The sequence below is a fragment of the Talpa europaea genome (assembly GCF_964194135.1).
Source record: "Talpa europaea genome assembly, chromosome: 12".
NCBI lineage: Eukaryota > Metazoa > Chordata > Mammalia > Eulipotyphla > Talpidae > Talpa > Talpa europaea.
Genome location: NC_140079.1, coordinates 89,791,494 through 89,813,272, shown reverse-complemented (window position 1 = coordinate 89,813,272; position 21,779 = coordinate 89,791,494). Strand labels below are relative to the sequence as shown.

At 49.2% G+C, this 21,779-nt stretch overlaps 1 protein-coding gene across 1 annotated transcript; it reads right to left on the bottom strand.

Annotated features, from left to right (window-relative positions):
- Positions 1-1,279: 1,279 nt before the first annotated feature.
- Positions 1,280-21,409, bottom strand: EARS2 (glutamyl-tRNA synthetase 2, mitochondrial; the record flags this gene model as incomplete). Its single annotated transcript, XM_084249148.1, has 9 exons — positions 1,280-1,363; positions 1,780-1,915; positions 6,475-6,605; positions 6,718-6,871; positions 9,199-9,307; positions 10,808-11,280; positions 14,510-14,699; positions 18,377-18,532; positions 21,271-21,409. The coding sequence occupies 9 exons, from the start codon at positions 21,407-21,409 to the stop codon at positions 1,280-1,282; spliced, it is 1,572 nt and encodes a 523-aa protein (XP_084105274.1).
- Positions 21,410-21,779: the final 370 nt, after the last annotated feature.

Sequence of the window (21,779 nt, the reverse complement as noted above, 5' to 3'; positions counted from 1 at the left end):
GTATCTTCATGATGTGGAAACTGGCTTTCCCTGTGGGTAAGGTGTCCCAGGAACAGATGGAAGCCATGAGCCCTATTCGCAGGGGGAAGGGCTGACGGGAGCCATCTCAGTCTGGCTGCCACACGGGGGGTGCTCAGCAGCCCTGTAGGGGGCCTTGGGGGTCATTCATCATCCTCTATTCACTTTAGTTCTTGCTATTCACCCCAAGAACATCTCACACAGAAACAAGCAGAGAGTGACTTACAAGTAATGAGTGGAAGGAGGTGGATGTGAAGAAAGAGGCAAGACAGGCAGGTGAAGGTCTCCAGCCCAAGGGCCAAGTCTGGAGAACTGGAAGAGAGGAACAGATGATCCTGAGGGAAGGGAGACAAAGGCTGCCCCAAGTCTAAGGACGAACAATATAAAACACGTCCCCCTTGGGCAGGTGAGTAGCTTCTCCCTTTACAATCCCCAAGGAAATCTGGCATCGGTTCGGCCCTGCTTGTGTCAGTCCCGTCCTTTATGGCTCTGAATCCGGACGGTGTCTGAGAAACAGGATCCACAAGTTGGCTGCTGCTGGGTTATGGGCTGAATTGTCTCCTCAAAATTGCTATGTCGAAGCCCTAACTCTCAGCACCTCAAAATGTGACATATTTTGGTTACAGGGCCTTTAAAGAGGTTATTAAGTTAAAAGGAAGCTGGTAAGGGAGACTTAATCCAAGCTGGCTGGTGGTGTCTTTACAGGAGGACACCCAGAGGGCTACCAGAGGCAGCAGGAGGAAAGCCCAGGTGAGCACACATCCAGAAGGCAGACATCCGCGAGCCGAGGAGAGAGGCCTCTGGAAAAAACAGCACCTCTGAGGCCTTGAGTTTGCACTTCCAGCCCCCAGAACTGTGAGAAAAAAATTTTCTGTTGCTTAAGCCCCCGGCCTGTGGTGTTTTGTTCCAGCAGCCCATGTGGACCAAAGCAGAAGCCCTCCGATTGCTCTGGGAAGCAGTTTCTAACCTTTGCTATGTGATGTCTGTCACCGGACAGGAGGCCTCCCTTCCAGAGTCAAGGAGTTGCTTGACTCTGCACCTCCTTGGTGCAGCACCTCCTTGGGGCTGCACCTCCTTGGCCAACCTACGAGGATGGGCCTGTGGTGGAGCCATAATGTGCTCAAAGGGACGAAGACTGTTTCCACTCTTGGTTCCTTCCTCAAGCTTCCTGAGAGGCCCCAGGTCTCCTCCTCCTCCTCTCCGAAGCAGCCTTCACGCGTCCAGGTTCTTAGGCCACCTCCACCACAGCACGTATTTCTCTCTAGCTGGAAAGCACCTTCTGTATTCGTTCCCGGACTTCCTTTGGTCCCAAGGACACCATCATCTCAGCTACAGGTGGTCCTTGCTAGGAACAAAAGGAGAAGACATTACTGCTGACTACTGTCTAGGGAACTAATGCCCATCCTAGTCTAGAAGTCTCAGCCAGGCTGGCCCACTCTACAGACTATTTCCCAACCAGCCGAGTTTGCATGTATCATCTTATTTCTGTGGCTGACTACTGGGTCCTGGATGCCTCTTTTCCCCAGGTTGACACATCTGCTGCCCCCAAACAACCACCAGCTCCATGAAGGCAGGGAGTGTGTGCTTCATTCACGACTACATCCACGTGCTTGCACATAGCAGGTATTCAATAAATATTATCCCCTGAGTGACTGAAGGAGGGAAGTGATCTGGTACCATTCATCTCGGTATCCCCCAAACTTCCCTGAGCGCCTGCATGACGGGAGTGGAATGGCTGGAGGGGGCCTGGCCGCCGCTTACCAGCTGTCCACTCAGGGCCACTCGGAGGAGCTTCATCACATTACTGTGTTTGGTGCCTTCCAGACCTTCTGACAGCTTCTTCAGTTCTCCATTCAGCACATCCTGAGTTAAGCTTGTACCAGTTCCTTCGAAGAGCCTAGAAGAGGCCAGTTCATGAGGGGCCAGCACTGGCCAAGGGCAAGTGGGTGGGAGGGAGAGCTTCTGAAGATTATTGATCAGCTGCAATGGAAGTGCATGACCAATGTGTGGGGGAGGGTGAGGGAGGAAGATCAGTGAATCCCAACCCCACTAAGGGGGCCAAAAGAACCACTGAGGGAACATTTACCAGAGACTCCAAGGGGGCATAACACAGGAAACCAAGAGGGCACCATAACAAGAGGATTTCCTGATTGTTACCTCTGTGTCTTGTGATCTCTATGCCTCAGGTTTCTCACCTGTAAAGTGGGGATAATTATTGTGTCTGCCTCTCACGGGGCAATGGGAGGGCTAAGTTAAAACTTGTAAAGCTCCAAGTATATTGCCTGAACATTGCTAAGTAGTCAAAAGTATCAGATCAGATCTTGTATTTCAATAAAAAGTTAAATTAATATTACATCAAGAGCTCAGAGACTGCAGCTCTCCCGCCTGCCCGTATCTACACAGGTGTTTTTGCTTTGTTTTGTTTTCCTTTATCTCTTTTCCTTACTAAACTTGCCATATGCTGATGAACGGGAATGTCTGCTGAACTCTTTCTTAGATGGACCCAAGAAGCCCACACACTGAACCCCATCATATGAACCCCAACATGAGGTTACGTGCTGCTTATTTGGCATACCTCAAGCACCATGAAGTTCCTCAAGGAGCTAAATGAACCATTAAACTATTCTTTGCTGACTTACAAATCACATAGGCTATGACTACATCATCTTCAAATAATTAGGTAAAGGTGCTGATGTTAAGTGAAGAGCCAGATCAGGTTGCTGGAGATTAGACCCAGCTCTGAGTTCTGATTCTTACTCCTACGGTGGCTCCACTCTACAGTTACTGAAAACAAAACAAAGCTTTTAACTGAAAATAAACAACAAACAAACAAACAAATAAATAAATAGCTTCGAGTCTAAGAGTCTAACAAGAAACATAAGACTGAGCTAGACCTAGGACAGACAGCTTATGCCCTGGGGAATTATCTGGAACACAGCACCAAGACTGCTGGGGGGATGCAGCACAGAGGAACAGTAAGCAAAGGATCAGGAGACCCTGGCACCAGTACTGGCATTGCCACCCACTTGCTTCAACTGTTCTCTGCCCCAAACTGAAGCACTTAAGGATTTAAAATCCAACAGGCCAGAGCTCCCCTGCCCTCCTGTGACTATGCAGGTGCCTCTCTTTTCCTCCTTTTCCTAACAAATCTGTCCTTTAAAAGTGTAAAAAAAGAAAAGAAAAAGAAAGAAAAATCCATCGGGTCCACAACCACCCTCCCCTTTCCTGGCAGTCCAGTTGAGATCCTCTCCCAAAAGTGAGCTCGAATATCAAGAGAAATTCCCAAGTCAGTTACAGCTGGACTCGCAAAAACCCTGTTCCCAGACCTGATTCTGAGTTAGGGGCAGGGTGGTGCCAGTCTATTCCACAGCACCTCCCAGCTCCCCTCAGGCACTACCGGAAACTCCACCCCATCCACACTGGAGAGGGGTTGAGACCAGAGAGCCTCACTGGTATAGATGACCCCTGGTGCTAGCTCTGACACCACCTGCTCCAACAGCATCATCTTGCAGTCAGCTTAGCGGGGGCACTCCTGGCTCGGGGAACTAGGTTTGTAAGTAGTTTGAAGAAACAGCCTTTAGTATAGAATTCCCTATAACTGCCTGTACCTGAGCAACTGAGCTTGAATTTGAGATAAAAGAAATTGCTCTTATTGTATTATGTACTTGACCTCATGATTACTGTTATGTACAAAATTATGAAATGAAATATTGAAAATATAAACTCTGATATGGGGGAAAAAATAGATACCCTCCTCAATGTCACTGCAAGGAAGCAGGCTGCCAAAGAGCTGGTGCACAGTGGCAGCTCAGGACGTGTGGGAGCTGGACCAGAGCATGGCAGAGGCACAGAAAGGACTTCTAGAGATCTGGCAGCTTCTGAAGGTTTGGGTGCCAGCTTTCCTGACTTGAAAGGGAACCCCAGTGCCTCTGAAATCTGATGCCATGGCAGGGATGGGGAGTTACTTTAGTCCTGGGGAATTAGAATAGCCCCTATCATGGAATATCTTGAATTAAGAGAATATCATTAACAATAACAGCTCCTTAAAATTTAATGATGTCCAAACAAAGTGATTCACCACAGCACTGTCTGGAACAGCAGAGTGTGGAAGCAAGCCAAACGTCCCTCAGTGGGTGAGTTAAACAAAATGTGGTCAACTGGCATAATAATAGAATAGGTGCAGCTGTGAAAAAGAATGAGGATGCTCTCTGAGCACTGGATGGATGGAAAGGTGTACTGCTAGGAGGAAAGAAAACCCCCAAAGGCACAGGACAGTGTAGAAAAGGGGGGATAATACGGCTTATTTAGGACAATTAAAAATAGTAGTAACACACATGGTTCTGGAACTGGGCAAACAGGGGACAAGGATAAAAAATGGGACTCCTACAATATACCTTTTCAATAACATCTAGCTTTTAAATCCAGATTTAAGAGATTTGGATGTACTAATCATCAAAATATTATATTTAAAGGGCCTCCTTGGTGGTGCAAGGGGTTAAGCAAAGCACTGCACTATGAAGCCATCCACAGCCTCTGCAGCACGAGTTCGATCCCTAGCCAGCCAGGGAGCAACCCACATGGCACAGCAGACCTCTCCTATCACGCCCATGCTCCCCTCAGCAGTGTACTTCGGTCAGTCTACCTGTTCTGTTCCCCACTCTGTCTCTGGTGACTCCTCTCACCCCCCGCATCTTTGGCCTGCACTCCAGCTCTTGTATGCATAAATGAATAAATCTTTAAAAAAATATATTGTATTTTAAAATCTTTTTTAAAAAAATTTTTTTTAAAGATTTATTTACTTATTTTGGGGTACAGGCCAGATGCTTGGGAGGGTGAGAGGATTCACCAGACAAAGCGGGGAACAGAACAGGCAGACTGACGAAATACACTGCTGAGGGGAGCAGCGGGCATGACAGGAGAGGTCTGCCTCGCCATGTGGGATGCTCGCCAGCCGGCCAGAATTGAACCAGTGCTGCAGAGGCTGTGGACAGCTTCACAGCGCTGTGCTCAACCACCTGCGCCACCAGGGGAGGCCCTAAAATCTTAAAAATTTTAAGACTAGAATTCTACACACACATCCTTGACCACAGAGACATGCAACAAAGGAAATTGCTTAGTGTGGTTGCCTTTCTGTTGATGGCTGAGTATGAGGGAAGACCTACTTTTTGCTATTGAACCCTCTGGTACTAATATTTTGCCATGTGTATATATCTTTGTCTCTTCAAAATGGATATTATAACAAAACATTGGAGGTTTCCAGGTATCAGGTACTGTCTAGGCACATCATCCCACGGAAAAGCAAGAGAGAATATGATTAGACAGATGGCTGCTAGTCCTGGCCTGGTGATTTTCTATCCTTCCTCCACCACCTTACAAGCTGTATAATTCTAGATACCTACTTAGCTTCTCTATGCCTCAAATTTCTCACCTGTAAAATGGGACAACAGTACTTACTTCATTAGGCTGCTGTGGATATAAGTACAAACACCACATGTACATACCTATACATACATGAGGTATGTAACACAGAACACAGCACGCTGCAGGCCTGTGTAGCAGGCAAGCACAGGTGTTTGTTTTTATTATCTAATTTGATCTTCACAACCAAGTGAAGGTTAAGTAAAATGGACATTTGTGGGGGTTGCTGTCTGGCGTCCATCCCACTTTCTCCTGCTGTCAGTGCCCAAGTCTCTCTGGGAAACTGCTGGTTTCCATCTTCTGGGAAAGTGTCCACTCAGGCCTAAGCCGAGCAGCACAGCACACTGCCCAGGCCGCAAGCAGGCCAAACAAGCCTCATCAGATTTAACTCAAGACATGGCTAGAGCTGGAGTTGAGGTTTTGTGGTGCGGAGCCACACGGCCGTCTTCCCAGCACGGTGGAGATCTGAGGCCGTGAGAGCAGCTGTAACGACTCCCTAGGGTCCTTCTCCCTTTTGTATGTAGTAATAAAACTTTTAGCTGGACACATGGCTGCCAAGTTAAAAAACGTTTACCAGATTCTCTTGTAGGTTGGCGCGGTCATAAGACAGGCATTCTAGACGGCAGGCATGGATGGAAGTTAACGTGTAACTTTTAAGTTGGGTCCTTAAGGGGAAGGAACGTCCTGTCCCCTTCCCCTTTGCCTCCTTTCTTCTCTGGCTGGATCACAGGTGGTCCATGAGCCACCTTGGACAAGAGCATACTCAGGGATGGCAGGGCCCTGGCGATGTGGAGAAAAGCTGTTCAGCCCTAGACTGCCAGTTCCCGACTCTACGAAAGGGAAGCCACTTCCGGGGGGCGGAGTGACCTTGTGCCTGAGAGAGAACCCCTCTCTTCAGCCACCTCATATAGGGCCTCTGCAGGAGTGGCCAGCATGGAGGAGTAGGGAGCACTAGCCCAACAGGACACCCTGGGTAAGGTGCCAGGGAGGGCGAGGGGGAGGAAGGTGCAGAAGCCTGAGCCCGCCATGGGAACTCACTGCAGCACGCGCGTGGCAATCTCATCCGCCTTCTCCGAGATGGCGCCCAGCTGCGCTCGGCCCACAGTGGGGCGCGTCCACAGATAGGCGTGCACTGGGGAGACCAAATCCTGCAGGCGGCAAACGTGACCCTGGTGGAAGAGGAAGGTACTAAATGGGCTGGGGACAGGGCTCTGACACATCAGAAGGGGCAGAAACGGGTGCCACCCACCCCTTCTGTCCCGGAGCTCCCTACCCCCACACCTGTCTCAGTAGAATGATTCTCTCCACATAGGCAGAGTCCAGGACGCTCCTGTCCCGCAGCTGGCTCCCGAATGCCTCCTCCACGAGGGCCTGCAGCCTTCCCACCAGCCGGCGTCGCTGCGTCTCACTGCTCACCAGCCGCCGGAGGTGCAGCCTATGGAAATCAAGGAAGGTGCTGCGGGCACCTCCAGCCCATCCAAACCTTCTCTCCTCAGGGGGCCGGGGGTGGAGGAGGCTTCGAAGGACACATTAATATGGCCATCCCTCCTCTGGCCCACAAGAATTTTCTTTATACTTCTAGAAGGAAAAGGATCTGGTGAAGGCTGGAAACTGGTAGTCTGGGAGCACTAAGCAACCTGGACATGTGCTGGATTCGTAAATAAGTAATTGACATTTTAAACTAGTAGAATACCAGGTTTCTCGGCTTCTTGTGGGAATGCAGATCTGGCTGCAAAGAGGCCTTGTTCCTGGAGCTTCAATTGGCTGGAGTAGGTGGAGACCCACAGAGCTCTGGGCTCAGCAGCCTGAACCTCTCTCACCTGGGCTCCCTGCCTCGCTTGCCTCTACTGGCACCTGAGTTTATAAAGCAGGATCTGGGGGTGTCAGTCTCCTCGCAGAGCTTGAGATGTGGGGCTCTGGCTCCAAAGGGCTGAAGTCAAGAGTATGGATCGCTAGGATTCAGAGTCCTGGGTCAGTCCAGAGGGCAGTTTTTTGAATTCTGGGCTCACAGTTAAAAAGTCCAGGTTTCCCTGTCACTTCAGCTTTACTGAATCCTAAGTGCCCTGCTCTCCCCTTTGGAAGCAGTCAAGTCTCTAAGGCGCCAACCAGGCCTGTCAGTTCTCAATCCCTAGGCCACCCGTTCACGGCAGAAGGGGACCTGAGAGGACAGTGAGCAGTGCAGGGTGGGGCTGTTCTGCAGGCGCTTGCCCATCCTGGCAGGGAAGGTGAGCAGGTGGCAAGGTGTGGGTGAACATCTCCTGGGCGCGGGACTGGTGGGCCTGCGAGTGAAGCCTGCCTGCCAAGTGTTGGCAGCAAGCTGCATGACCTCAAGTTGCCCATCTATAAGGCGGGGGCCACAGGGGACTATGCTCACGGGGTGTTGTGCAGATTAAAGCACTAGGCACAAGGCCCGCCTTCCATCACATCTTTGGCCAGGGGGGTCTGTTACAGGATGGAGGGATGAGACCCCCTGGGAAGCCATCTGGAGCACAGAGTGGTCAAAAACCATTTTTTTTTAAAGAGCAGGTTTAAGAAAAATCACGTGAAATTGTACTGAATCTTTTAGGACTTTCCCAGTAACCCGATGAGACCACAGAGAGACATCGAGAGCCCTACCGTGAGGTCCAGGTGGGGACCGGGAAGTGCTGAGGGAACTCTAACTGCTGCCGCTGCTTGCCCCACACCACTGCTGCTATTTCTGCCCAGGCATCAGAGCAGTGGCCTGACGACAGAAACGCCTCAAGGTGACAGTTCGGCTGCACGAAACCTGAGGACAGCAATCTCCATGCTGCATCCCCTCCCTGATTTCCATTAGGCCAAAGCCCAATTCTGCTTCTTCTGCCACCCCTCGTGCTTCGAAGGGACTGGAATGGGTCACAAAGCCTCTGCCTGTCAACACCCCACTTCCCCAAGATTCTGCTTTCTCTATAAGAAGAATGGTGAGCACAAGATGCATTCAACACTTTTGCTGTCTCACTCTCGAATGCCCCATTTAAGGGGTGCCCAGGTTTCCTGTGTAAACTTGGGCTAGTTATCTAAGCACTCCACATCTTGGTTTCCTCATGTGTAAAATAGAGCAAAATCATACAACTGACCTCACAGGTCAGATGAGGGAAGTAAATAAAGAATCATCCTTAAAACATCTGCAGTGGATGTGAATTCCCTGGGCTCAAGCAAGGAAGGCAGCCAGACCAGCATCCAAGAGAAGCATCAAGAGTCCCTTGCCCCTTTAAGCACAAGCTGTCAGCTGCCTTTACGGCTACATCCTTGGATGAGATGCACCGACGTCTGAAACATCACTGCATTTGAAGGTTTCACAGTGACCAAGGACTCGTAACCTAGGATGGCTGCTCGAAACAGTGCTCGTTCCGGGTGGTGTGGGGTGACTGTGAAAAAAAGGTGATCCTCTCCAGGGTTCAGCTGTTAACAGAATTCGTGTTAGGAATGAAGGTAAGGATGGAAACAATAGCTACCACACAGTGGGCACTACCTGTGTGCCAGACACTGTTGAAAATACTTTGATGCAACATCTAATTTGAACTCTGATAACAATTGCACAAGGTGGGTACTATTATGGCCCTGTTTTAGACAGGAGGACAAAGGTCAGGTGATTCACCTGGGGTCACACAGGTGATAGGCACCTGAGCCCAAAGTTAAAGTCAGGTGTGTGACTGCAGGGCCTACCATACCCTCTGTCAGGGGGACTGATCAGCAGCGAGAAAGCCCTTCCCACGAGGGGCTGTTCAGGGTGTCCTCACTCACCGGTTGAATTCTGGGAGCTTCTCCAGGTCCAGCAAGGCTGAATGGCAGGTAACTCGGGACAGGTCAAACTGTGTTATCAGCTCCGGCAAGGTCCTGCCCATCTGGTTATCTGAAAGGGAGCAAAGCCCAGGCATTCAACCACCTGCCTGCCTCCTTCCACTTCCAGACACACAGGAGGCTGGGTGGGATGCACTGGGCCTCCCAGTCCACTCTGACCAAAGGGATCCAACTTCTATTTTATATAACCAGGGCCCAAAGGCACTTGACTTTGCAGAAAGAGATCTGTCACTACAGAAAAATACATGTGAAAACCACGAGGCTAAAGCATTTCCCTCACAGAGGTGAGCTGCGGGAAAAGCACACTCGCTGCCTAGTCATGTCGTGGGGATTCTGCTGTGATTGGTTTTGGATGGAGTCTGTGCACCAGTGTTTTACAGGCTTCCTGGGTGATTCCAAAGTCAGAGATGAGCAACCTGGACCTTCCGTGAGCACCAGTTCTGTCCCAGCAGTAGGCATTGTGGCCAGGCACTGGCCTAAGAACAGCCTCTGCCATGTCCTTCTTAGCTGTGTGCCTCGGGCAAGTTACTCAAGCTCTCTGAGCCTCACAGGCCTCATAAACAGTAGGCATATATATTATCTCCTCTTAAGGATATATATTTTTTTATATCCAAAAGGGCAGATTTATTATTAAAGAACTGCCTCTGAAAAGGACAGGTTTGTGAAGTAGTCACAGGAGGGTGGTCTTAGGATAAGAGCTGCCAAATTTTTTTTTTAAAGAATATTTTAAGGACTGGGCCTCCCTGGTGGTGCAAGGGGTTAAGCACTGCACTATGAAGCAATCTGCAGCCTCTGCAGCATGAGTTCCATCCCCGGCTGGCCAGGAAGAAACCCACATGGCAAGGCAGACCTCTCCTGTCTTGCCCACTGCTCCCTTCAGCAGTGTGTTTCAGTCAGTCTGCCTGTTCTGTTCCCCACTGTGTCTCTGGTGAGTCTTCTCACCCCCTGCATCTCTGGCCTGTACCCCAGCTCTTGTATGCATAAATGAATCTTTAAAAAAAAAAAAAGAATATTTTAAGGACTAGATGACATAAGCGCAGAATAAACAGTAAGCAAACTAGCCACATTTTCAGAAATCCTCTCTACAAAAGGCCATCCTGTTTGGTCCTGCCTAAGATTTGGCTCTAAGTCTTGGGCCAAAGAGAAGGGCTCAGCTTGGAATAAACAAAGGTCCTAGTGATACTAAGGATACTCTGAGAGTACCTTCTTGTACTAGCAGCAGTAATATAACTGTGATACTCATAGGCTCCTTAATTTTTGTGCTAATGTCACACAAACTGTGCTGTACTGAGCTCAGTGATTCCTAACTTCAGCCTAGGAGTAGGCCCTTAGTCCCATTTTACAGATGAGGCAACTGAGGCTGAGAGACCCTCAGCTCCTCAAGGTTGGAGATCATGTCAATATCGTTCACTATCGTAGCTTTAGCACTTACAGTGTCTGGCTCAATAAACAGCTGTAGAATAAAAGAAGGAACTTGTCCAAGAACATGCAGCTGGTAGGTGGTTTGAAGTCCTGCTATGAACCCACCGTGACCAGTCAGCGGAGTGGGTACCTGCAAACCCTGAGCCACAGTTGGTGATGATGTCGAGCAAGGCATCGGGCAGGAAGCCAGCAGCTGCAAAATGCTCCAGGAAAATGTCCCCTTGCCTCTTGGACAGTTTGCTGCCATCCCGGTTGAGGAGCAGGGGCAGGTGGGCAAAGTGAGGTGGCCGCCAGCCCAGGGCCTGGTAGAGAAGCAGGTGTTTGGAAGTGGAGACCAGCCACTCTGAGCCCCGCAGCACGTGACTGATGCCCATGTGGTGGTCGTCCACCACACAGGCCAGGTGGTAGGTGGGGAAGCCATCGCTCTTCAGGATGACAGGGTCCCCCTCCACGCTGCCCACTTCATGCCGATTCCAGCCATACACCAGGTCCTCGAAGGCTGGCGCCTCCTCCTCTAGGCGGAAGCGGATAGCAGGCTTGGGGTCCTTGGCCAGCTTCTGGGCCACCTGCGCCTGGCTCAGGTTCCGGCACCGATTGTCATATCTGTAGGGAAGCAGAGCAGAGAAGCAGCTGAGAGGACAGGCGTTGAGTCCTCTGTTTCTGCGAACTGTATGACCTTGGGCAATATGCCTCTTCAAATTGTCTCATTGGGTCTTGAATGCCACGGTAACAAGGTTATTATGCGGAAAACCAAGTGAGAGAACATAATGCAGCAGATGCCTACGTTTGCTTACCCACCAGCCTATCCTCCTATGCCCTTGCTAATGAGGAACCCCAGTCTGAGGGGTTGGATTAAGATCGGTGTAGCCAGTCAAGCAATCCCCCTGCCGCATGCCAGAGAGCAGCCCAGATAAATTCCTGTCACAAAAACTCAGAGGTACCCTGGGGGAGGAGGAGAGGGTTAAGGTTCTGGAAAAGATTCTCTAAGCAGGAGTAAGAGAGCACAGGAGGAAAATCCCTTCTAAATTTCCCACCTTCCCCTGCTGTCCTACAAGGAGAGAATGCTTGGAGCTGCTAAACCACTTTCAACTTATGGGGGGATAGAAGGGAAGCACACAGAGGCCAGAACAGAGCCCCCACATCTGCACCTGGTGTCTTCCACCTCCAATTGGGGCAGGTGACAAATGTCTGTGTCACCTGCCACTCAAATGTGATCTGTAGACCCCTGGCATCAGCCTAGCTTGGGAACTTTTCAGAACTGCAACTTTTCGAGAACCAACCCTTATCCCCCACCGCTGAAAATGTGGAGGCCGAGGCGCTGTTCTCTGCTTATTCACCAGTGTGCCCGTACAGCCTCTATGGGAGCAGCTCTGGGAGCAAACACAGCCTGGGGATGTGGCCACCACAGGGGGCAAATCAAGCATTTCAAGGCCACTTCAAGGTGCCGTGGACAACCCTCTGCCACTGGAGTCCAATCCAGTTTTGAAGTTCCATATTACAATAGAGGATTGATGCTGTATAGAGTGGGAGATTTTGATGATACTTTGAAAGATTTCAAGAAGGTATTAGATTTAAATCGTGGATTTCAAGATGCTACTGTGTGCTTAAAACTATTGTAAACTAAGAACAAAAACAGGAGAAATTATTGAAGACAATTTTTGAAAATGTTAATTGAAATATTCACTCGTGATCCTTATACATGAATCTAATTCTCTAGAGCTAGTATTGAGCTATTTTGGTTTATATTTAAGATAAATGTAATGGGGGCTTCCCTGGTGGCGCAGCGGTTGAGCGCTGGGTTGCGAAGCTGCCCGCGGCCCGCGCCGGTTCGATCCCTGGCTGCTCCCCGGCCACCAGAGGAGGGTCCCACATGGCGAGCAGACCTCTCCTGCCGCCCGCTGCTCCCCTCAGCAGTGTACTTCGGTCCTTCTGCCTGCTCTGCTCCCTGCTCTGGCTCTGGTGAATTCTCTCACCCTCCCGCGCTTCTGACTGTACATGTATAAACAAACAAACAAACAAACAAACAAATAAATAAATAAAACATGTCTCTATAAAAAAAAAAAATTAAAAAAAAAACTTTAAAAAAAAAAGATAAATGTAATGAAGAGATTCACATATTAGCAGTGAAAGTTAAATAATGTATGTAAAGCAAGTAATTTCAGATTAAACAGGTATGCTTTTTATAAAGTATAAATTTAAAAAAATAATATAATTGTTTATTATTACAGTAAAATATTTATGGAAAGAAAATAAGCCCTGACAGAATCACAAAGACGATGCCTGGAGTGTGTCCTTGAAAGGGAACTACGTGTTCAACCAATCAGTGGCTGCATGGAGGCCATGATTCGTCTTGACTATAACAAAGAAACTGTCACAGGTCAAGCACACTGTTTGTAATAAGGCAATGCTTCAGTGAAGGTCATGACCTTGTACAAATATCAGAACCCTTGCCCACAAAGTACTTTGAAACTGGAATTTAATGAATGATGCTAGCGCTGATGGGAGAGTGAGTCAGCAAGGGGCCATAAGGCAGCATCTACAAACCAACCCTGCTGGTACACACATAGGGAGGTAAGTCAACCCGTGTACTGCACATGCGCAAAACAGTGCCTGTTGGTGTCATCCACAACAGCTCTCTTTTTTTAAAGATTTGTTTTTATTTATGCATACAAGAACTGGGCTGTAGGCCAGAGGTGCAGGGGGTAAGAGGATTCACCACAGACAGAGTGGGAAGCAGAACAGGCAGTTCTACTGAAATACACTGCTGAGGGGAACAGCAGGGAGACAGAAGAGGTCTGCTGCACCATGTGGGTCAGCTTCCTGGCTGGGGATTGAACTCAGGGCACAGTGGCTGGTGACAGCTTGACAGTGCTGAGACTAACACCTGAGAGACCAAGGAGGCCCAGGTCTCTCTTCTAACAATGAAAGATTGGAAATGCCATAAAGCCTCCCTGATAAGGAACTGATTAAGGTAACGACGGCAAAGCTACACAGTGGGTCTCTGTGCAAGCCTACGAGCAAAAGGAGGGACTGACACAAATGGAGCCTCCAGACGTAGAGAAGAACATACTGTACATTCTGTGCTACCATCTGAAAGGGGAGGGATAACATGTGTTTATCAGAGAGGCACTGAATGTCTCTGGAGGAGGTAAGAAAATTCTAGCACCAGTTGTCTCTGGAGAGGGGGACTGAGAGGTCAGGGTTAGGGCAGAGATTTTTCTGTGTTTAGCTCTTTGGATCTTTGGATCTTCTAAATATTGAACACGAGAAAATATGTACGATTACTTTACATGTTATTGCCTGGGGCCCCAAGGGGGAGGCAGCTGTGACAAGGCCCCAGTGGTCCCACCTACTGGTGTTTCTGCCTGAGAATCCCTTCTCCTCAGTGCTGTGGGCAGGACCTAGTGACTTCCTTCCAGTGAACAGAGTACAACAGAAGTGATGAGAAGTCACTTCCACGCTTCGGTTACAAACACACTCTAGCTTCCAACATGCTCTCTCTCGCACTCTGAGGAAAGCCAGCTGCCATCTTGTGAGCTGTGCTGTGGAGGGCCCCAAGTGGCACAGAACTGATGTCTCCTGGCAACAGGCTCTTGAGAGGAGACAGGCTCCCCATGTTGAGCATGGAGGAACGGCAAGCCTGGCCCAGACCTTGACTTCAGCTTTGAGAGATGCCCCGAGCTAAAGAGCCTAGCTAAGCTGTGTCCAGACTCCTAAGCCAAGAAACTGAGAGACAGGAAGATAGTTTTGGGGTAATCTGTTATGCAGCAACAGCTAATGAATACACCCAACTCTGGGGTGGCGCCTGGGACACAGACAAGGGCCCTCTTACCGGGGTGTCTGGCGGTTCCTCAGGGCCTCCTTCTTCAGGAGCTCCAGCCGTTGTGGTGAACAGAAACAGGGATATGCTGCTCCGGTCTTCAGCAGAGCTTCGGCCGCCTGGGCATAAAGCTCAAGTCGCTGAGACTGCTGGTAGGGCCCCGCTGGACCTCCTCGGCGAGGGCTCTCATCAGGGGCAATGCCTGGAACACAGGCAGAGAAGATAGTCACCAAATAGTGATAACTAAGACACACACAGCATTCAGTCCAGGCACTGTTCTTAAGTGTTTTGCAAATACAGCAAAGCTTTTAATCCTCACAAGCAATCCACGATGTTGATAGCATTTGCTTTCCCGTTTATAGGTGAGGAGATAAAGCACAGGAGAAGGCATGCCAGGATGCATGCCTGGTGGGTAAGGAGTCAATCAGAGGTTCAGAGGTGTACTGGCACCCCAGTCCACGCTCTCCACCCACCTTTCCCCTGGGGAGTGAGAAACCAGCCTGGGCCTCAACTGACTGAGGATGTGTAAGCGCTACAATGTAGGGTCCTGTCAGGGCCTCCCCTGGTGGCGCAGGCGGTTGAGTGCCACGCTGTAAAGCTGTCCACAGCCTCTGCAGAGCAGGTTTGATCTGGCTGGCTGGGTGAGGGTCCCACATGGCACGGCAGACCTCTCCTGTCTCGCCTGCTGCTCCCCTCAGCAGTGTATTTCATCTGTCTGCCTGTTCTGTTCCCCGCTCTGTCTCTGATGAATCCTCTCACCCTCCTGCACATCTGGCCTATACCCCGGTTCTTGTATAAATAAAATCTTAAAAATAAATAAACAAACGGGGGTGGGGGAAGAATGTAGTGTCCTGCCAGGCTGCTTTTATGGTCTCTGGAAGCTTGAGAACCACCCTACTGGTAGTTGAGTAGGTGTAGGTGTTATTGTCACCCCACCAGTAAGGGGACAGCCGGGCACAGAAAGGCTCTGCTATGTGACGTGGCCGCTGCAGTGGCCAGGGAAAAGGAGTCCAATTAGAGTTAGACCCAGGCTAGCTTTTTTTTTTTTTAATTAAATAATAAATTTTATTTTTATATTCCCCCATACAACTGCACATGCCCCATTCTGACCCCAATCCCTCCCCTCCCGGCCCCCACCCCCCAAAAAGTGTCTCTGGTTCATAGTTTTTTGTTGATTTTGATTTTCACTTTCTTATAGTTATTCTTTTTCCTGGTCCCTTATTTAAGTTTTCTAGATTCCTGCTATGAGTGAGACCATCCGGTCCAGGCTAGCTTTTAACTAGCCATTGTATGGCCTCTGTGTTCCTCAGCGTTTCTGAGGCTTGGTTTCCTTCTCTGAAAAGTGGAGCTAAAGGTCTACTGTGCAGAGCGAACGTGGGAACTAAATTCGTCAGTGCTTCCAGAGTGCTTGAGCCAACTGCCCAACGGCTGACATGTACAACAGCTGCGCATAAGCTGTTAGAGCCAATGTGATCTACTGTCGGCCAACCCAAGATCCAGCTTCCTCCAGACACAAAGGATAGATTCAACTCTAAAGACTTTCAGAAGAGGGGACACAGATGAACTGGACGATGGCCCTTCTGCCCTCCAGCAGCTTTCAAATGACTTTGGAAGATAAGTGTATGGTTAGCCTTGCTTCACCTGAGACAGACAGGTCTGAACTCACACGCACAGGCCTTCAACAAGCTCCTGGGCCAGTCACCTTTCAGTCTTTGCTTCCCCTTTTGCAAAAGGATATGGATGGTAAATTCCCCTGGTGGGTAGAAAGAAACGCTGTAGGCACACAGCTGACACGTCACACGGTGTGTGCAGATTACAGTGAATTCTGCTGCGTACATTTAACATTACTTAGCTCCCTCTCCCACTGGCCTGTGTGGCTTCATTTGTCAGGAAAAAGGATTGCATTAGGAACATGGAGGGGGTCCCTTCCTGACTTAACTTTCAATAAATCTCTTTAACAAGTTCAACATCTTGGAATGTCCTATGGTTTAATAGCAACTTTTTCCTTGGAGAATGGAAAACATGTGTTCACTTAATAACTAGTATGTAAATGGTCGTAGCAATGTTATTCACAGCAGCCAAAAAGGGGAAATAATCTATATATTCCTCCATCGTGAAAGGATATGAGTGGCAATTTCCATACAATGGATAAATGTGCTATTTTCATATAATGGATGCTGTTTTGTCTTAAACAGAACAAAGTAGTAATATAAGCTACACCACAGGTGAACTTTCCGCTACGTAAACATGGCCATAAAAGGCCACACAGTCCATTCATATGAAATGTCCAGAATAGGCAAATTAGAAAGCAGAGAAAAGATGGGCCAGAGTCAGAGGGAAAGAGGATGAGAGTCACTGCTAATAAGTTAGGGATTCATTTTGGAGTGATGGGAATGTTCTGGAATTAAACACAGTGACAGCTGCACAACACAGTATGTACTAGAAGCCCCACTTAGCTGTATACTTTGAGATGGTGGACTTTACATTAAGTGAATTACAGGTCGGTTAGTAGGTGTGACTCCAGGAGCCCTAGCAGTCTGCCACGAGAGGTGACTTGATACCGGCCTGCTGCCTCCCCAAGGTGCTGGGGTAGGGGAGCTCCGCTGAGGGGCCACAGGCCCAATCGCACAATTGGGTTGCACTGGGGTTCCAGGAGAGTGGTGCTCACAAGGCAGTCTTGTTCATCACCTACCCCTGGTGCCTGACAAGGAGTAGGTGCTCCATGAAATCGAACCTCTCACCCTGGCCTGCAGGGCACAGCAGAACTGGCTCCTGTCAGCCTCTGTCATCCCATCTCGGTCACTACTGTGCTCCGGCCACCCTGGCTGCTCCTCTAATCCGCCCAGCACATTCCTTCCACAGGACCTTTGCATTTGCTTTTAACATTCTGCCGCTATTAGCCATGGGGCTGGGTCCTCACTTCGTTCAAGTCTTCGCTAAGATCGCCTGCTCAGAGGCCCGTGCACTCCCCGCCCCCCCAAAAGAGCAGCCCTCACCACTGTTTTCCTACTCTGGACCTGTTGCTCCATAGCACTTGCCACCTCAGATTATAGCAACTGCTTTAAACTGTTTCCTCCTGGCTGAGCACAGGGTCTGTGTTCAAGGCTGGAAACTTGGGTGACCATCAGTGGTCCTGCTGAATGAACGCCTGAGACCTGCTAAGGCGTCTACAACAGAAGACACACAAAATCAATTTCTGCTCTTAAAAACCCAGAGGCTAGTTAATCATTTACCCGAGATTAGAGCACATGCTTCAGAGCGGTGTTGGTATTTTGGGTATTGTACCTGGGAAGCCTGACTAGTCGTACCTGTCCTGGCAGGTGGGCAGCTACTGGCCCAGGGAACACAAACACTCCTTGTTCTCCCTGAGCTCAGCTGTCCTCAGATTAAACTTTCCACAAGAAGACAGACTTTAGAGGCCACATGAGTTTTGTTTGGCTCATGCAATGTGGTATTAAAGAAAAAATCCAAGGTCAGATTTAACAATGGGACATATTCATTAAATAAAACAAAGCGAAAAACCTGGGGTTCTGGCTCCTCTTGGAAATCAGATGATTTGAGCAGCTGGGCCAGCATTCCATATGGGAACAAGCAGCTGGCACTTCCTCCTGCTCCCAGAGGCCTGAGGCATCAAGTTCCAGGGTACACTTGGCCAGTGTTTCCTATCAGCTCTCAGTATTGAGGTTGAGATAATGACTTGAGTTTCTGAGATAAGAACAGCAATCTCAGAACAGCCTCGGAGCCCTGCCACCCCTACCAGCACAAATGTCCCCATGTCTCCAGGAGCTCCTTCTGCTCTAGCCTGGGCCCTGCGAGAAGTCCTAGACTTCTACCTCCCTGCTCCTCCCTTGGAGAAGGTTCTTCCCCTGCCAACCTCACCTGCCCACTCCAGCATGTCTTCAATGTTCTCTGCAGCCCCAGGCACAAGGCGGGTCTGGTCTGTGTCCTCCAGCCTCAGGATGAAGCTTCCTCCATGCTTCTTGGCAAAGATGTAGTTGTACAAGGCAGTGCGGAGTCCACCCAGATGCAAGAAGCCTGGCAGAAGAAAGGAGTAGCTCAGACAAGAGGATGGGCCAATGGACCTCACCTGAGGGGAAAGAAAACTGTCCTGTGGTAGAACGTCCAGTGAAGTTCAAAGCCTAACACACTGCTACCTCTGTCCCATCAAGAGATGGGGCCCAGACAGTCAGGACTGGGGTGGCCATTCATTAGTCCCTCACCCAGGAAGTGGAAGACTACCTAAGTTTGGGAGCATGTCTTTTTTTTTTTTTAAAGATTTATTTATTTATGCATACAAGAACTGGGGTACAGGCCAGAGGTATGGGGTATGAGAGGATTCACCAGAGACGGAGTGGGGAACTAAACAGGCAGATTGACTGAAATACACTGCTGAGGGGAGCAGCGGGCGAGGCAGGAGAGGTCTGCTGCACCATATGGGTAGCTCCCCAGCTGGGGATCGAACTTGTATACTGAAGTGGCTGCTAATAGCTTCATAGGTTGCGTCTTAACCCCTTGCACCACAGGGAGGCCCGGGAGCATGTCATTCTATTGGGAAGAGGTTCCAACTCTCCCCAGCTGCACCTGTCTATCTATTTTGATATTTGCCTCAAGGCTAACTTTCATCCAAAAGGGACACAGAGGATTATTCATTGAAGTCACATCATCTGTGCTTAACTTATACCAATGCAATGACGTGCCTGGGCCAAAAAAAAAAAAAAAAAAAGAATAAGAAAAATCCAATTGTAAAATGCTGTAAAATTACATTTTGCAATTTCCTCCATGGATGGTATGTTGCTACCACATTATACATTTTGAATTTTGTCTACTTGAGTTTTCTACCTTCAGTTCTGACTTTAAACACTAACCAAAAGTCTTGATTGTCCTCTATTCCTCTTAAGATTAAAATCTTAACATTTTACTTTTTTATCAATCCCAACTGAAAACTTAAAATGACCGATTTTTCTCAGGGCCACCGTTTCCTCTCATCCTACCTGCTCTGGTTCAGCCCACAGCCTTGTCTCCACAATGAGCTCACCTGCCTCTCCCAGGTATAGGAGGCAGCAAGGGACAAGAAGCTCATCTGGTGGCAGGCAGACTCCAGTTCAACACTGATTACAAATGCAACCTTCAGTTAGTTATTGCAAGGCCACCACAAACCAGTGGCCCCCAAGATAGAAGAAAGGGGTTGAAAGCAAGACCTCTTACATCAAAAAGCCTTAGATTCAAATTCTGTATCCACCATTTAGTGGTTCTATTCCTTGGGCACTTATCATTTATGAGCTTCAACTTCCTCATCAGTTAGTCATTAAAAATTAAAAAAATAGACACCTTCCTTTATAGGGTTGTGGAGAGGACTAAATGCTGATCAAAGTACACTCTTTAATTATGCTTAGCTATTATAATGATCCATATTGTTTGACAATTCTTTCATCTGTCATCAACAGACTTTCCCAGATGGGTTATTCAGGCAAATAAGCAAGAAAATGAGAATAATCTTAAGAGGCTGCTGTGTGCTTTCCATATGAAATCTTGCTAAGCACCTCAGTTGCATTATCTCAAACCTAGTAAGCAAGTATATCAGGTTCTCCAGTACCATGGTTTTGTTATAACACTGGGGAGGAAAAAAACAGTTCCCTCTAACTTTGAACAAAATGATGCTACGTTTACTTGATACGCGGCAAAGTCAGGAATTCGCACCCAGATAATCCCAGGCCCTGACACCCAACCTTTATGTTAAGTGGTTCTCCAACTGGGATGCAGACTAGTGCTGGTCTGTACAGTTTCTGGTTCAGAACCAAGTAAGCACAGAAATTGAGCGGATATGTTTAGAAACTGATAGCAATTTGATATAGGAATTTTAAATCTGTTGATGCTAATAGGACAAAATACGGTCATATTTTGTATGCTCTTGAGTCTCTGTCTAGTAATTCATTTACATTGATTCTTATAGTGATACTGACCCATCACTGAACGTAAATTAAAAACCATCCCTTGCACAATGGTTTGAGCAGCACTGCTGGACACTATACTTCCTGTCAAGAAATCATCTATCACTCTGCATTGAGATCTAGCCACAAGCTTAGCCTTAAAGGCAGACCATGTGGTTTGGAGACACATGCTTAGTGACAAAAGAATTCTGGCAATTGGTGGGGTGGCCCTACAAGATCGCTGCTAGGGTATACCATGGTCCATGCCTCGCTTTCTCGTTTCCAACAATATTAATCACAGGACCTTTGTGCCTGCAATTAACTGCCTTTGCCCAGAAAGCTTCTCCTATAGACTTCACATAGTTAGCTCCTTGTCATTTGGTTCAGCTCAAATGTCATCTTCTCGGTAAGGCCTTCTTGAGCCTCCTACCTAATCCCCACTCCACTATCCAGCTTCAAGTCCCGCATGGCACGTGACTGGCTAGAATTAATTATTTGTGTACGCGTTTGTCGCAGCCACGACAGTGTAGGATTCTTGCGAGCAGGCCCTACTCTCCCCATGCCCGCTGTATTCCATCGCCTAATACAGCGCCTAACGCAACAGTCCGTGCTCAAGTCACATTTATTGAATAGCTGAAAAGAGACCGAAAGAGCTGGACTACTACAACAAGGAGAGTCCCGGCAACGTGAACACTCTCCTCTGGCGGTCCCGTCTCCGCCTCTGTAAAATGGGGTCGCACTGCCCGCCCAATCTGACCCCACCGGAAGGGATTCTTTCTCGAACATTCGGGGGGCGGGGACGGGACGGTGGGCCTCAGCCTGCAGCGTCACGTCCGCCCAAGTTACCTGTGGGACTGGGAGCGAACCTCACTCGCACCGCAGCCCCGGGCTCAGTGCCCAGGCTGGCTTCCAGCCGTACCACTGAACGGCCGAAGGCCGCCGGGGCCCTCCCCGCCCGCAGCAACCTCTTCAGGAGCACCGCCATGTGGAGCGGAATCGCACACGTGCACTTCCGGGTGCATCACTTCCGGGGTTCTCTCTCAACCAATCCGCCTCCGCCACAGCGAGCGCGGCCCCGCCTCTTAAAGTCACAGTCCTTCCAGCTTGCAAGCCCACGCCCCCTCTGCACGACCGGGGCCCCAGTCGGCTTCTAGGGGGCGGAACCCGTCGAGCAGGCCATTTTCCGGACCCGCCCCCCTCGGCTCCTAAAAACTAAAGCGTGGCAGGGGCCGGACCGGGGAAGCGGAGGAGGCGGGTCTCCATAGAAACCTCCACCTGTTTCCGGCCAGGCTGTGCGAGATTAGGGGCTGCTACGGGGGCCAATCTCGGCCAGCTCGCCTTTTCCCGGCGGCCTC